The following is a 17,715-nucleotide window of genomic DNA, read 5'->3' on the forward strand; positions in this document are numbered from 1 at the left end:
TGCTTTCCACCATCTGACACACTTGCAGGACTTACTGCTTAGTATCTTTCTCCACATTCCCCTCCGTAGAAACTCTCTTCCAAGGGGGAGAGATGTCGGTCTGTCTTGTTCACTGCTGCACCTTCACAACTCAGATGAATGCCTAATGTAGCAGACGCTCAATAAACATTTGTTCACTGAATAATGTAATTGAATAAACAGCATGTTCCTACCTCTCACGGGGTGTGTGTTGGTTTCCTAGGGTTGCCCTAACAAAGTATGGCGAACTGTGTGGTTGAAAATAGCAGAAATGCACTTTATCAGTTCTGGAGGCCAGAAGTCCAAAGTCCAGGAGTGAAAGGGCCACGATCCCTCTGAAACCTGGAGTGGGGATCTCTCCCTGCCCCTCCTTAGCTTCTGGTGGTTTCTGGCCACCCTTGGTGTTCTTTGGCTGGCAGCTGCCATCACTCCAGCCTCTATTGTCACAGAGTGTGCTCCTTACACAGCTCTATCTCCACACATGATGGTTTCTCTTTTCCTTTTCTGTTTTTTTTTAAAAAAAAGAATACTAGACCTATTGATGGGAGGCCTACCCTACTCCAGTATCCTCATCTAAATTTAAATAATGACGTCTACAACAACCTCATTTCCAAGTCAAGTCACACTCTGAGGTCCTGGGGGTCAGGACTTACATATGTGGGGGAGGACCTAGTTCAACCTATCAGAGGATCTTTTCAGTCCTTCTCTATAATTGCAGTACTCAGGTTATTATTACCCCAATTAATTATAAATCTTCTAATGGAAAATATCACTTTTATATCTGAAAGGCTAAAACCGGCTCTCAGGCTGGATGTGACCTGCCTTGCAGTACTGGCTGTGCAGAGCTCTGAAATTTTTTTGATAGTTTGTGAACATTTAAAGGCTGGGAAACTCCACCTACAGATCTGGATTTCTGGCCTCTGCAACAAATCAGAGTGTCTGGTCACGTGAGCCTACATTACACCATTTCCTCATCCTGGAGCCTAGCAGGGGCTTCCCCTCAGACCAGGCTGTGTCCTTCTCACCCCAGTTACACCTCTCCCTGTGCTGCCCCGACCCGGGGGCTGCGGTCAGCTGCCACTTGTCACCCAGCCAGCTTCACTGACTTCCATTAGCTGCCAGCTCTCGCAGATGTCTGAGCTGCTGCCTCCAAGCACCCAGAAAACATGGAAAAAACAAGGTGACAGTGGGGAAGTGGAGTGTGGGTGGGGCTTCCCCCTTTCCTTTTAACATAGGCTCTTGAACTTTCCTCCGTCAAGCTTTGATCTGTGCTGCTGCCCCGAAGGGCCCAGAGGCAAGCTCTCCGTCTGCCCCTTGCTCACGGTATCCTCGGTAGCTGGTCACCTGGGGCTCTGGAGACACTTTCTTCACTTCACCTCCGTCCCACCACGATCTTGGTTCATACTCCCTCACTGGCCACTCCTGTTTCTTTAGCTGGTTTCTCCTCCTCCCTTCGTCCTTGCATGGCCTGGTCCTCCGTATTCTCACCTCCTGGCCCTCCCTCATTTAGTCCGGTGACTTCAAATACCACTGTACACACTGACAGCTCCCAAAGACTTGCCTTTGGACTTAAAATCAGCACACTACAGCGATGCAGCCACATCAATGTTTATAGCAGCTCAACTCACAATAGCCAAACTATGGAACCACCCTAGATGCCCTTCAACAGATGAATGGATAGAGAAAATATGGTATCACAATGGAGTATTACTCAGCCTTAAAGAAGAATGAAATTATGGCAATTGCCGGTAAATGAATGGAGCTGGAGAATATCAGGCTAAGCCAAATATGCCAATCCCGAACAACCACAGGCTGATTCTCTGATATGTGGATGCTAATTCACAATGGGGGGTGGTGGCTAGGGAAGAAAAAAGGTACTTTGGATTAGACAGAGGTGAGTGAAGGGAAGGGAGGGGATTTGGGGGTGGAAAGGACAGTGGAATGAATTTGACATTATTACCCTATGTGCATTTACAATTACACGACCAGTATAATTCTACTTTTTGTATAAACAGAAGAATGAGAATTTATATTCCATTTATGTAAGATATGTCAAAATGCATTCTACTGTCACGTACGACTAATTAGAAAAAACAAACAAGCAAGAGACCTGCCTTTGGCTGGTAAGATCTTCTGAACCCCCATCTTCTACATGTATGTCTGCTTGGCTGTATTTAAAGGACTATCATATGTCACAGTGGAAAAGCAAACTCTTGGTTCCAACCTACAAAGCTTCTCTCCCAGGGTTCAACCTGGCAATAAATATCAGATTCATTATTCCAGTTGTTCAGGTGAAGAAATTGAGAAATACCCTTCATGGTGTTTCTCTCCTGTAGTCAATACATCATTATGTCCTTGGTAATGGTCAGTGTTCTGTGTCCACTTGCCTGGGTCAGGGTGCCCAGTCATTGGATGAAACACTAATCTAGATGTCTTTTGATGGAGTTGCTTCTTAATAAACTCATTGTAAGGTGATGATGGCCTAAGCTGGGCTGGAGGTGTGGCTCTGTGGTAGTGCTTGCCCTAGCATGTTTGAGCCCTGGGTCTGCTCTCCAGCACTAGAAACAAAACAACAAGACCTACAAGAACAAAACACTTAGGAAGGACAGAAAGAAAAAAGAAAATATTGTAAGTAAAAAATACATTTTGAATCTACTGAACATCTACAGAGCACCATAGAGTCTTGGTGTTGACTTGTTGCCCCAGAGCTGACTGGGAACTGTGGCTCACTGCTGCCACCCAACATCAGAGGTATCACAGTGTGGTCCGCTGCTGCTTTCTCTGACCTCATCTCTTTATCCTTCCTCACTTGCTCTTCCTTAGTCATGCCCAATAAGTTTCTGCCTCAGGGCGTTTGCTCCCGTGGCTCTCTCTCTGCCTATAAATCTCTTCATTCTAATAAGGTTATCTGAGGTACTCAGGAGCAGAACAGCACTAATTTCTTGCATCTCAAGGGAAGCAGTGGCTTTGAATGGACTATTCATTTCAGACTTGTCAAAATCCATATCTCAACCAATTGCTTTATGGTGTCGTCTATGACAGTTGTCCAGAGATCCTTCCACTAATTGGTCTCAATCATTTTTAGTTTCTGATTGTTGGTGCTCCAATATAATAGTGGTGTGCAGATAAATTAAGGGTAAAATTATAAGTCTGAGTATATGTTTAGATATGCAAGTTAGATCGTGGCTTCTTCTTTTCACTAACTGATTCTCATGTAGCTCCCAAAGTTTTAAGTGACTGCTTTTGCAAACTAACACTTGGCCTTTTATCTTGGGCCCAAGAAAACATACTAATTCATCCTATGCTTTGGTGAGGGAAGGGCATGGACACATTGTAGGAAATGGATACTTTAGATAGATGTGCACAGAGAAAATGTCCACCACAGTGGGAGTGTGATCAAGTGGCCATGTACCCCAGAGTCCCCCCGCCCCACTCCAGCCCTCCTCTCCTGGTCTTGCTGTTAGTAGTCAGCTGGCTTCAGAGGTCTCAGTATAAGATCACCGAGTCCTTCTTCACTGCGTATCCTTAGCTGAGGGAGGAGCCCACATATCAGAAAGTTGCTGTTCCTGGGCGATGGAATTAACCAGTGCTGGCTCAGGTCCTGACTGACATTTACAATAGGGGAGGGAGGTTGGACAGGTTATATGCCCCTCTTTACCCATTGCCAACTTACCAAGAGGAAATGATATTGCTTAAATTATGGTGCTGCTATGGTGTTTAAATAAAGTAATGCATACTGAGTGCCTGACTCACGGGAAGCATTCCATACCTGTGACTTATATAGCGGAACTTCAGAGGCACACTGGAGACCAGGGTCTAGGCTGAGCAGGTGTGTGCTGTGAAGTTACTCCAGTGAGATAGATAGCAAGCCTGTCCTTCACATGGTCACCCCAGTACTCCTCCCAGAATATAAGCCTGACCAGGCCACTGTCCTCTTTAACACGCCTTGAGCTGACACAAGTCTCAAAAAGCCTCCAAGTCAAGCTGTGAGGACCCTGCCTCCTCCCCACGCACGCCTCCTCATCTTTGGACGGCTCACCATGGACTTTTGCTTTAGGCATGAAAGGCCCATTGAGTGAAGAGTGATCCTTGGGCTTGGCTGTTAGGTCATCGTGCCTCCGTGTAACTGTAGGCACTCAGTTGTGTCTTTTCCTTCGAAAGATCTCATGGGAGACTTTCCGAAATTCAGCTACACTGCATCAGTTGCATTCCCCAGCTTCCCTGCCAAATCTGGAAAGAGATTAGTTTGGTGGGGTGAGTGTTCATACATACCCATAGTCTTAAATGAGTGTGGTCCTCCATCTCCTCACCTGTAACGTGCTGCATCAGGTGATTTGGGAGACAGCTGGGGGTTTGCACATTCATGGGTGCTTACCAAGGAGGAGCTGGCACACTGACACTGTGAGGTACTGCGCCCACAGCTTCAGCATTATCAGATAGCCAAGGGAGGCTTTGCAGAGAGGGGCTGGGTGGGGATCAGTTTCCAAGGGGTGGCAGAGGAGTCTGCTAGGGCCAAGTCAGTCAGGGAGGGAGCAGGACCAGTGGCCTTGATTCCTGGAATACTCTCTGCCCTCCTCCTCCGCCCTGACTGCCCCCACAAGACCCAAACTGTGCATCTCAATCCCAGAATGTGAGGAATGTGCCACAGCCTGATAGGCATGGAGCAATCTGTGGACAGGCAGGAGGAGGGCTGCTCTCTGGGCAGAGCCGGACAGTGCAAGGACTATCAGGCCTGCTGGCTGGGTGGCCCCTCCCACCCTCCTTGGCCTCCTGCTACAGACTGGATATCAAAAGCTTCATTGTGCATTGAGCAGCCTAGGTCCCTAGTGTGCCAGGGAGGAGGCGGTAGGAGGGACACCGTTGGGAGGCTCCCAAAGCTCTCTGGCTGGTGTTCCCTGGGGCCCTGGCCCGGGAGGATGGTGCACACATGGGTGGCTGTTTCTGCATCCCCAGGGAGCGGAGTCTGCCCTGGAGCTCAGGTGAGTTTCCTGGGGGACTCTGACGGGTGACTTGGCCACACTGGTTGGTACAGTGAAAACCCAGGGAGCTGCTGGGTTGGGGAAGTTGCTCTTCTAAAGGTGGGGAGATGGTTGTGGTCTCTGGTGCCTCTCTTACCTCCCTCGGTCGTATTTGTCTTTCTGCCTTTGTAAAAACGGAGTGAAGCCTGAGAAGCATCTACTTTCCTAAAGAACGAGGCTTTGAGCTCACTCTGCCGAGGGGGAGCGGGGGCTGCTCTTGGCTGCCACTCCTAGGGTGTGACTAAGCCCTTCCTTCCTTTCCTCCCAAGATTCCCTAGGACAGGAAGAAGGTTCCGGCAGTGAGTTCCTCTGCACTCTATGGGTGGTCATAAATTTGGCCTCTGTCATTCAACCTTGTTTTCCTCAAGATTGTGCTGCTGAAAAACAGGCATTTTCCTGCCTCCTACCTGTTACAGTGGTATTAGGCACATCCAGCTGAGATCAAAGAGTTGTTGTTCTAAGAAGCTGTTTGGTCATCTGAGACTTGAGACAAGGTGACCAGCCATCCTGGTTTAGCCTGGTACTGAGTGCTTTCCTTGGATGCAGTCAGTGCTAAAACCTGGAAGGTCCAGGAGAACCAAACAACACATTTGGCACAAAAGGCTATGACATATTTTGCTTCTCTAGATTTCTAGGACTTACCAACTTCCTTGAAATCCTATTGTGCTTGCACCTGTGGGGGCAGGCAGAGCACGTCCTTCTCATGGTCACCCCAGCACTCCTCCCAGAATATAAACTTGACCAGTCCAAGAAGGACTGCTGGTCTAGAAGTCAGGGCTCGTTTTCTAGATCTGACTTATTCTACCACCAGTTAGGTGGGTGTCATTGCGGTCGATCACCTCGTCTTTGAGGGCAAAGTCACTGGGTTTAATCTTTGTTTTTTTACTTGCCTTAAGAAATTAACTTCTCTGTGCTATAGTTTGCACATCTGTAGATTTTGTGAAATGATTATGCTTTCCTAGTGGTGTAAAGTTTACATGTGAAATATTGGGAACAGCCCAGCCCATGGTTAATTAAATATAATAAATATTAGACCTTGTTAATTACATTTCTCTTTTTTTTTAAAATTTTATTTTTCTTCCTCTTTGTTTTTTCTTTATTTGGTACCAGAGATTGAACTCAGGGATACTCGGCCACTGAGCCACCTCCCCAGCCCTATTTTGTATTTTATTTAGAGGGTCTCACTGAACTGCTTAGCGCTTTGCTGTTGCTGAGGCTGGCTTTGAACTCATGATCCTCCTGCCTCAGCCTCCAGAGCTGCTGGGATTACAGGTGTGCACCACAGTGCCCGGCTGTTGTTAGTTACATTCCTATGACCCTGGCATATTGCATTCTCTCTCAGGGCTTCATTTGGTCATCTGTAAAATTGGGGGGTTGTGAACTGCCTGAGGAGCTCTGCTTCTGCTGCCTGAGCCCAGCTTCAGGCACAGCCACTCTGCTTCTGCAGGACAAAGGTCTCAGGTAGAACAGAGTTCTGCAGTGCAAAACAAAGTAGCCAACATGAGAGAGGGTGGCCTTGAAAGTCCATGACACTCTCCACTTGTTTTGTTCCGTCACCTGTTTTTTGCCTTTGACAACTGGTTGGCCCCTGGATTCTCTTATTTCACCAAGTCGGCTTACTAGTTATTTCTCTCGAAGTCTTTCATGCCATACGGTTCTATACTCTTCTCCACATGTGTCAGGTTCTTCTCTAGGGGGCGGAGATAATGGGTGTTGTAGGTCTGAGGCCAGCTGATATAAAATCCCCATTCTAGCTTCCCTTCTATATGCTAGAGAAAAGAAGGCAAAGTCTGAGACACATCTTGGAGTGAATTTGTAGTGGTATGACTTTGGGCAAGTCTCTTACCTCCTTTGAACCTACCTCATGTTTTCCTGGCTGTATACTGGATCTAGTGATAGTATCTATCACATGGAACTGCTGGAGGGATTCAATTAGGCAATTCATCTTGCAGACGTGACATGGGGTCAGTTTTGGGCAATCCCAGTAACGGCAGGCTGTCTTACTGTTAGCCAACATGGACCACTCCCACATCCCTTCTTCCTAATTCCTGACTCCACTGGAGCAGGAGTCCATACTCATCGTTCCTTGGCTGCTTTTGCCATTGTGTTCATTTAAGTGGGAGTGAGCAGTGAGGTCCAAACTGTGTCCTCGGGGGTGAGGGAGGTGGGAGAGGAGCACTGGACATCTGGCTGGCTGGGCTGTGGTGTGGTGCTGTTGGATGTTGGCTATGACGGTCCTGGGCATGCTGCATTCTCTTGTGTGAGCTCTTTCCGAGGCATCTGTTCCTGTGGTGTTTATTTGTTTGCTCACAGAAATCTCCCAGTTGCACATGGTGAGAGGGTGGGTCATGGGTCAATCTCCAGCCATCACCTCCACTTCCTCCACCCTTTGAGTTTCTTACTGTTGCTTAGTAAACTAAAATTGCTCACGTCAGATCACAGGCATGTCAGAGTTCGTTGGTCTGGAAGCATCTAGTCTTTGTCTCTTATCTTCAATACCCCTTCTCCCTTATCTTCAACACCCTTTTGAAGAAATTTGGCTGAAATTCTTAAATAGAAGATGTGGGAGAGATATATGTGCCTGCATTGATCACTAGTATTTGTAACTTTCCTTTCAACCTTTCTGGTAAACATGAATCATCAGTATAACAATAATGAAATCACAAATGCTGACACTGGTAAATGGCACGTTGCCTTCGAATTCTACAAGAATTGTGAAGCATTTTGAACACTGTAATAGTTCAGAATATTAGAATAATAAGCCCCCCAACAGATTTCTACTTTTTGCCATGGTGGCCTCAGAATTTCTTTATTTCTTTCGCTTAATTTCTGAAGAAATAAAACATTACAGATACCATTAGGGTCCCCTGCAGAACTCTTTCCAATCTCATTCCTCTCTCTCACCAAAGTTAATCACTTTCATGAGTCCTGTGGTTTTTGTGCTCTTACTACATATTCATGCCCCCGGAGAGCGTTGCAAAAAATTACTTTGCAGACTTTTAAACTAAAACAAAATGATATCATTATGCAACTTGCTTTCTTCCCCCACCAACATAATCATCTGAGATGTATCCATATGGCTAGATGTAGCTGTAGTTCTAATTTGATATTTGTTCTAGCAGGGAGAATGTAGGTTTACATCATAAAAACTGCTGATGGTAGGCCTGTTGGGTCAAAGAAGAAGAAAACATGTGGGTAGAGGAACAAAGCATGACGGGAAATGTCGGCTGTTTCGTTTTCTTTTTAAGTTGGGCGTGATGGTGGTGGGTAGGAGCAGAGAAGAGACAGAGGAGAAAGTGGAGTGAATTCTCATTTTCAACATGTTCCTGTCCTTGAGGTGTCTGCCTGATCCGAGATCTTAGGCCTCAGAGTTCTGAGGCTGTATAATGTGTGAAAATAGCAGCGTCTGTACCAAGTGATTTGGATGACCTCTGACTCTTTTGATAACTTGCTGAATGACCTTGGTCAGAGCACCACTCCTCTCTGGGGCCTCAGTTTCTGGACAGTCAAATTAAGAGTGAAACTACAGGATTTATTTCATTTTCTTCCCACTTTCATTTTCTGTGTGTATTGCCTTCTCATTACCTTTACCTCTCACATTCCAGAGGTCATGATGCCTTCTCTCTCTCTCTCTCTCTCTCTCTCTCTTAACTTTAAAACAGTGCCGGGTGTTGTGTTATATGCCCATAATCCCAGTGGCTGGAGGCTAAGGCAGGAGGATTTTAAGTTCCAGGCTAGCCTCAGCAACTTAGACCCTGTCTCAAAATAACACACAAAAAGGGCTGGGAAACTGTGGATAAGTGGTAAAGCCCCCTTGGGTTCAATCCCAGGTAACAACAACAACAACAACGACAACAACAACAAAAATGAAAGAAAACAAAAACAAACAAACAAAACAAACAACAAAAACAGTATCATTTACTCTATCCCCTCACTTCTCATTGCCAAGGTGACAGCTCACATGCTCACACACCCCTGGGTTTCCCTAGCAGCATTTTAGTGGGCCTCTCTGCTCCTGATGCTTGCCTCTCCCTGCTCTTCCTAACCCACCCCAAGTGGAGCGCTCACTTTTATTATGCCACTCTCATGCTCAAGGATGTTTCATAGCCCCCAGTTGCATACTGTATCTGTTCTAAACAAGTCTCCTGCCATAAAGTGACCCCATCCTGACCTGCCATACTTACCCAAGACCCTTGGTTACCAGTTACCTCCCCCATGTACAGGCTCAGCCGCTACCATCTCATGTGCCTATGAAGCCCGCTCAGGCCTGCCCTGCTGATCTCTTTACTGGTGATCTTTCTTTGTCTCCTCATATATAGATCTTCCAAGAAAATAAAAGCCAAGCAATAAATTTGGGAATAATATTTACAAAACATGTATCTGATACTTATGTCCAGAACATATGTTTAAAAAAACCTCTTAAATCTCAAAAGTGAGAAGACAACCTAGAAAAATGCAAAATGTTTCTACATACACTTTTATGTGGAAAATATAGTGATGACAATTAAGCCCACTTAAAAATACTTACTATAATTAGTTATTAGGGAAATGCAAATTGAAAAAAAAAACAAAATAAAATTACAGAATTATTGGAATGGTTAAAATTAGAAAGACTGACAATATCAAGTTTTGACGAGGTATGGAGCAACTGGAAATCTTGTACATTGCTGATAGGAATACAAAATAGTATAGTCACTTAGAAAACCAGGTTGGGCAGTTATAAAACAGGTCCCACTTTTTTTTTTTGGATCAAATTTTTTAAAAATATAATTTGTTATATATGACAGCAGAATGCATTTCAATTCATATTATACGTATATAGCACAATTTTTTCGTATCTCTGGTTCTTCACAATGTAGAGTCACACCATTCGTATCTTCATACATGTACTTAGAGTAATGATGTCCATCTCATTCCACTGCCTTTCCCACTGGTTTTGTTTATAATTGAGTATTAACAACTTTTTCTGATCAATGTTAATATAAATGAACCAACTTACATGAAAAATAATTTGTTGATTCATAAATGAAAAAGTACAGTGATATTACTTTCCTTCAAGTATGGTTTGATCAAGATATTCAAGTGATGTTAATCAGGAAACTCTTTCCTAAGCTCTGTTTGAGTCTGGATAGCCTCAACCTCAGCAGGCTTTCTCCCCATAGCAGGGGTCCCACCATTTTAGGTGGTCATAGTCATAGTTTTCAGGTGCCATGAAAAGAAATTTCATGTCTAAGAGTGTTGCAGGTTCTAGGACTAATTCTCATGGCTTAACTTTGGTCACAAGGACACGGCACAGTATAACTTGATTGGCTTAGGCTTGAATCACGTGCATACTTTTGGAGGTAGGAATGTAGTCAGAGCCACAGGAGCTTTATGAAGGGTTCACATGGATCACCTGGCTAATGATGAAGCCAGGTGATCCGTGGTTTGAGTCCAGGGCTGTCCGATTGCCCCTTGTTCCTGGACATTTCTCTTCCTGCCTTCAGTGTTAGAAAACAAATGCATGTCCACTACAGAGTATTTGGTAAGCAGACAAAAGTTGAGTGAAGATAATAAAAATAAATAAATAATAAAATGATTCAGTAATAACCTCCATAAGCCTTTTGGTTTATTTTCTTTCTTTTTCAAAGCCAAGCGCAAGTCCTAAAATTCCTTCACATTGAAATACAACTCCACGTGTAAAGAGCTCTGTAAACTGTAAATCCCTGTGCAACAATTACTCATTCTGCTTTAGAACTCACTCTAGTCGTTCGGTGACCTTATTGTTTGTCAAGGAGTTGTCCTTTTGCTTCACTGATCCCGAGACCCATGGGTCCCAGTTGCCTTGAAGATTCTCACACTTTAGGGAATTTCTGAAATAGCCAAGGTGCTAATAAAATTCCACATGTCTGGACTCCTCTCCTAGATATTTCCAGGTAGAGTAGGTGGAGGAGAGTTCAAAGGATATCTTTAAATTCAGCTTTTTACTACCCTTTATCATGTATATAGAATTGTGTATGAAATCATGTGTATAGCACATGAATTTTAATAAGGTATATAAACTCATCTATATTGTTTTGTATGGTTGCAATTAATTCAATCTCATTTAAGTATTAGATTTAATTATATGTAGCATCATTTACTTATTCATTCTAGTGTACATGGATATTTGAGTTGTTGCCAGGGTTTGGCCCTTGTGAATAGTGCTGTTCTGAATATTTTAGTAGATGCTTTTGGTGAACATATGTATGTATTCTTTTGGGTATACAGGTAGGAGTAAAATTGCTGAGTCTTACTGTATTCAAATTTTCAACTCCAATTTCAAACTCCAATTCAGTTTGCTAAAGAGAAAAATTTCAGAGTTTATCCTCATAGTTGTAGTACCCAGGAGTCCTGATGGCTCTGTATTCTTACCAATGCTTGCCTTTATCCAGCCTTTTTATTCTAGCTGGTCTGCATAGTGGTTTTCCATTGCAATTTTGATTTATACTTTCCTAATGGAATTGAGCACATTTTCATACATTTTATCCACTGCTTGGCTATCATTTTTGATGAAATGCCCATTTATGTCTCTTGTTCATTTTTTTGTAGCAGGTTGCCTACCATTTCTTAAAGACTTTTAGCATTCTTTTTGTAGCATTTTTTAGCATTCATTTTTTTTGTACTCTAGATTTGAATTCTTTAATGACAAAACATATTGTTAATATTTTCTTTTACTCTGCTACTTGCTTATCACTCTCTTAATAGCATGTTTTGATTAATAGAATTTCTTAAGTTTAGTGTATTACAGTTTATCTATTATTTCTTTTGAGGGTAACACATTTACCATACTGCTTAGGAGGACTACCATCTTCAAGTCCTACAGATAGCCAAATATATTTTCTCTGTGTTTATTTTATACAGGCATCTTTTGAAAAACAAGTACCTAAATCATTCTGATGCATATAATCCAGTTTTGCAAAACTTCAATTTTATGCACCAAACCTCACACATCTTTTAGAAGTTGTGCTCCCTCTGCCTACACCAGTGTTACCACCATGGATTTCCCCTTTTGAAGTTGAACTCACTTTGCAGGCCCTTGGCATCAGGCCATTGTCTCCTCCCCTGGAATTCTACAAGAAGGCAATATCATGCCTGCTGGGGAGTCAATGAGTAATTGGATAGTGAGGTCCTGGTGGCTGGAGAACAAATGTCCTGTGGAGGAACATCAATAATTTGGTGCTTGCTGATTGCCACAGGAGGAAGAAGGCCCTAGGCTACAGATCTATGTTTCCATGCAAACCCAAGCATGTGGATTGTGTACAATATTCTGATTTATAAATGTTAAGCAATCCAAACTAAAAAAAATAATGTGGGGAAGGCAGGGGAGACAAAGGGGAATGAAGGGAAGTGGGGGGAATGGGAAAAGGAAAGACAGTGGGATGAATCTGACATAACTTTCCTGTGCACATATATGGACATACTACAGTGAATCTCACCATCGTGTACATGCACAAGAAATTAATTTAGAAAAAAAAAACATGGATAAATGGTAGAAAGATCAGTAGAGGGAAGGGAATAGGGGATGTGGGAGGGAAGGGGAAGGAGAGGTACTGGAGGCTGAATTAGAACAAGATATATTCCATGCTTTTATAATTCTGTCAAAATGGATTCTACTGTCATGTATAACTGAAAAGAACCAATAAATAAATCTTAAAAAGTTGACATAGAAAGCAGCAAAAGCAAAGTCAGTAATTTAAAACTAAGACTCTGAAATTTTTGGCCAAATGTTAATTAAAAAAACAAAAAACAAACAAACAAAAAGACATTTGTGGGTTTGCTCTAGACTGTGGTCAGACTTTGCCCTAGGGTAGGCACATAGTGAGCCACTTCAGGTGTCATTCTGGGATCAGTGGCAGAAACATCATCTGGGAACACTTTGCAATGCAGAACCTCTGCTTTCAATTCCTGAAGCAGAATCTGCATTCATCAGTATCCCAGGTGAAGCACCAATCCTGTCTTGTGGTTTCCCACCTTGGTTCAAATTAAAACCATTTTGGGGAAAGAACAAACAAACAAAAAGCAACTATAGCCAAACTACAGACCACAGTAATCAGAGTCTCTGAATATGAGGCCTAGGCTTTGGTATTTTTAGAAAGCAACCTAGGTGATTCAGATAGGCAATCACTGTTTAGAAGCACTAATTTAGGCAGGTCTTTATTTACAAATGGGGAAATTGAAAATCTCAAAAAGTAGACAGGTGAAATATCTTCCCCATGGTCATTTAGCTGGTGCAGGAGAAGATCTGATTTGTGCTCATTCTCGTTCCTGAGTCAGTGTTTTCTTGCTTCAGTAGCTTCTGGCTCCTGGGGGGCAGAACTACAAAGTGATCCTGTTCAACTGTAGCTCATTACTGCCGACTTCCAGCTAAGCTGCTTAGCTGTCAGCATTGACAGCTAATAAGATCTACCAGATGAAGTGCTGTGAGCTGATGGGCTCCTCCTTCTGCCTATTCAAGCTGCAATCCATTTTATTCTCTCTGTACATCACCCCAAACTGCAAACTCCTCCCACTCTGAGGAAAGGAAGGACCTCTGCTTGGTTATCAAAATCCCCCTTCACAGGCATAGAATGGAGATGAAGTCTCTTGGCAGCATTAGCTGGCAGTGAGTGTGACTGCTCCATCCCTCTTATACTCTTGGGTTGTGTCATTAGCAGCACAGGTCCAGAATGCAAGACCTTTTGGGCCTGCTTGTCTCTGACCCCAAATTTTACAGGAACTTGGAGGATAAAATGACTGACGCACACACAGTTGTTGAGTCAATATTTCTAATCCTTACTTCCAGGACCAGATTATGCTCATAGTATTCTGACCCTATGGTATAGTCCTCTAGCAGGTTCCTGGTCAAAAGGACTGAAGAGTCCAGTGTCCAAATTTAATGCCTTAAAGACTTGAGTTCCCTTATTATATTTTTGGGATACCATGAAGGAGATATTTTGCATTCTCTAGTGAAACTCCCTTCTGTTCTTTAATATCTTCTTCCTCCTACTTTACAACTGTACTCTTCCCTTTTTGACTTCCTGCTATCAGAATAGCACCTTTCACCTGCCCCAGCCTGGTCTTCTTTCTTCTCCTTCTCATTCTGCCTCTACAGCTTCAAAGATAGGAACTTTTCTCAGAGCTGGAGGAGAGAAGTCCAAGATAGGACCCTATTTAGTGATCAGAGGAAAGTATCATCTGGTGATAATGACACATTTCAGGGACACTATGACCATGCCCAGGTGATCTGTCTAATGGTGCCATTCTTTCTCTCTCTCCTCAAACCTTCCCATTAACTACCCATTGATCTTGCTATAGTCAGATCCATAATAATCTGTGTAAACTCTACGCATATTGAGCACCTTTGGTGTATTAAACCCTAGAATTTTGTTTGATACATGGATGTGAATCTGCTTCACTAACAACATGGGGGACACCCAGCTGCTGCAGGATTGAGATAGCATGCATGACAGTTCTCTGATAACCACTGGCTTGGTGGCAACGGTGATAGCAATGAGAATTCTCCCATGCCACCAGTGTTGGGGGAAAATAAAATTGGTACTTGACCAAAACTTTCAGTCCATGCTTACAACTTGCTTATAACTTGCCTACCTTCTACCAACAATTTTTCATTTTATCTTCTCCAGGTAAAGAAAGTCCTTCCAAGGATCCAATCATATCAAGTGAGGGTTTATCCTCATCCGAACATAAGGAAAACTGTTTCCTGCCACAGAACGTGACACCAGGTATCTAAATCCCAAAGATAAAGTGCTATTTTCAAAAATACCTTTCATATAGAACATTTCAGTTACCTTCGGCAGACTGCCCCCTCCCACCCTTTCCAGGTGTGTCGCCAAACACATCCTTGTAAACAAGACCTTCTGATATTCATACCTTCATTATTCTCCATTGCTCGAACTTAACCTTTCCCAGGCTGGTACTCAAAGCTCTTCACAATCTGGCACAGGTTAGGAACTCCATACATATTTTCTGGGTTAGAGAAAGTATATGCTCAATCAGATTTTCAGTTACTTGGGGGAGCCAAGTGAATTTTAAAAAAAAATTATGCAATCAACATGATATCTCAAAGAGTTGTTTGCACATAGTTGGGGCTCAGAAAATGTTTGATAAATACACCCAATCATTAGGTGAACATATGGAGGGCACATTTATATTCTATAATACCTAACACAGGACCCTAGATGTAGAAGTTTCTGATAAATATTTGTTAAATAAATGAATAAATGAGTGAAGGATACAGAATATGTAGGATGAGACTGGCTGAGCAAAAGGCCATCTGTATGAATCTTTGAGAAGCAGAAAAATATTTGGAAATCAGCATGAGGAAGATTTTATTCTCCACATGTGCCTTGAATAGGCCCTCTTTAAGAGTCTTCAGTGAAGTCCACAAAGCCAAGGTTGCCATGAGAGAAAACTATACTCGTGCTGAACCCTGTGTCAGAAATGCTGAGGACAATCCTTTAGAAGACATGATTACTGTTTTATAGTGGCAGGGACCATTTTCGAAGGCAAATCTCAAGTCAGGCAATCCCTTATATGTTTCTCTCATCATCACGTGCTCACCAGTAAGTGAAGGCCCCCAAATCTCTACTTAACAGGTGGAAAACAGACTCTTAGAGAGGAAAATAACTTCATTGCCATAGAGTTAATATGTGATGAGGAAGGGGATTCGAACCCCTGTCCTCCTTTGTAACCCCCATGTACCACTAAAGATAGGCTTTAATATAGTTACTAATTACCCTGTGAAAATATTCTTTTCCCTGGGATACAAAATACAAATTTGTGGGAAAGTTACATTTTTGAGCCATGGAAATGGATATTGTATAATTATCATACCATATTTTTTCTATTCTGTTTCAAAAGCTGTCAAACTGCTTGGTTGATAATGAGACAAATCTTGCCTTTTGTTTTTTGCTAGTGTGTCAATCTGCTTATCATCTGTCAGCTTGGGCCATCCTGGGGGGGCAGGAGAGGACCTGAATTACCATCTGTTGTTTTGTGAATGCAGTAGAGTCAGCATTTTGCCTTATTAGTGCATTAAATCAATGAATGGAGGGTATCTTTAGGTAAACCAAACAAACTTCAGGCTGAACTTGTCTGGCTTTCAGTGTTTTTCATCATGATGCTGTTTCCACGAAGGTCATGGAATATGGAGGGAAGACCTGGCACTAGCTGTCAACCTTTCCTTTATGCGAAGCAATCGCAGACAGAGCCAATCAGACACATTATCATGATTACAGCACTGGCTTCCAGAAGGACAATATGGCACAATACACTTACACTACTACTGGAGTGAACTTGGTTTACTGCCCCCTCTGGTGATGCACAGGGTATTATGGGTCCCCACCCACACAAGTATTCTGCTGTGAGTATCAGTTCCCAGTGCTTGAGAGGGCAAAAGCAATTTGCTTATTTGAATCCAGGTCTTTTACATTTTATATATGTGGCTTCACAGGCATGGCAAGGAGATTCACACTAAAGGGGCCAACAGTCAGTGGGGACTAGTCCTGGAAAGATTCTAAGGAGTTTGAATCAGGTTTTGGAAAACAGGAGAGATGGAGTTTGGTAGGAAGGAATCACAGAATGAGTTATTGTTGAATGAAGGCAGCCATGAGCAGTAATTGCTGGAATACTGGGGAGGGGAGCAGGAGCAACAGCTAATGCTTAATGTGTTTAATTGAACCTTTAATAAATACCAGGCACTGAGTAGGAAGGCTTATATGCATATCTCATTTAATAAACCTTAAAAAAATCCCTGTAGGAAAGGTTCCATCAAAGCTATTTTTCTAAGGGGAAAAGTTCAAGATGGCAGAGTCAAACCTTGAGCCCAAGTTACTCCTCCCTGGGTTTCATCTTTGTGCTTTGCCTTTTGCTTGAGGTCAGCATGAACTGAGGTTTCTGGGTGGAGCCTTGGCAGGTAGCCAGAGATAGAAGGGTTGGGTGAGAATGGAAAAGACTGGATGGAGTATAGACAAGTGTGCACTCTCATCTACATGGAGGTCCTATCAAAGCCAGGTTGAGTGTGTTTCATGAGAACTGATCTGTAGCCATAGCAGCGTCAGGGTTTTGGGGTTAAAACAGGACTTTTAAAGGTGAGGGGAGTTCAATCTGTCCTGTGGACCCAGGCCAGCATGATAGGGGCCATCTCTAATGTGCCGGAAATTTGGAAAGGCCCTGGCAAGTTGGGGCTAAAAGAGAGACTTCCACCATTATCCAGTCCCAATGTATTCTGTTTATTGTGTTGCGTAATTGTTAATAAGATTGCTACTTATTGTCTAAATGAGGCACATTTGAAAGGACAATTAATGTGTGACATGATCCCCCTCAGTGAGGCCTTTGCTGACAATCCTATCCAAAGGCATATCTCTCCTCCAACTGTTGTATCACTGTTTCTTGACTCTATTAAATTTCTTTCACGTAACTTTTCTCCACCTGAAATGAATGTGTTTGTGGAATCAATTACCTCCCAAGTAGAATTCATATTCCCTGAGAACAGGGAACATGTCTACTTTCTTTTCTGCTATATCCTGAGCACCTAAGACAGTTTCTGGCTCCTAGGAGGGAGGTATTTGTTAAATGAATGTGCATTCTGAAAGAAATTGAGGATAGACCTTAGTATGTTATCCTGACATCAATAAATTCAGCATCAGAAAGAAACAGG

General features: G+C 43.0%; 1 protein-coding gene across 5 annotated transcripts in view; it reads left to right on the forward strand.

Annotated features, from left to right (window-relative positions):
- Positions 1-1,032: 1,032 nt before the first annotated feature.
- The window catches only part of Sh3tc2 (SH3 domain and tetratricopeptide repeats 2), an 80,066-nt gene continuing 63,383 nt past the window's right edge, over positions 1,033-17,715 (forward strand). For 2 of the 5 annotated variants that reach the window (XM_058584231.1, XM_046460305.2), the window contains exons 1-2: positions 4,788-4,997; positions 14,681-14,779. In XM_058584231.1, the coding sequence (XP_058440214.1) occupies positions 4,946-4,997; positions 14,681-14,779 (151 nt within the window). In that variant the 5' untranslated portion in view covers positions 4,788-4,945. Of the gene's footprint in view, positions 1,199-4,787; positions 4,998-14,677; positions 14,780-17,715 lie in introns of those variants that run through there. The other 3 variants (XM_058584232.1, XM_046460304.2, XM_058584233.1) reach the window with 3 other exon arrangements.

The sequence above is a fragment of the Marmota monax genome, unplaced genomic scaffold (genome assembly GCF_021218885.2).
Source record: "Marmota monax isolate L192 unplaced genomic scaffold, Marmota_monax_Labrador192_F-V1.1 WCK01_AAM20220418_F8-fsc00006, whole genome shotgun sequence".
Lineage (NCBI taxonomy): Eukaryota > Metazoa > Chordata > Mammalia > Rodentia > Sciuridae > Marmota > Marmota monax.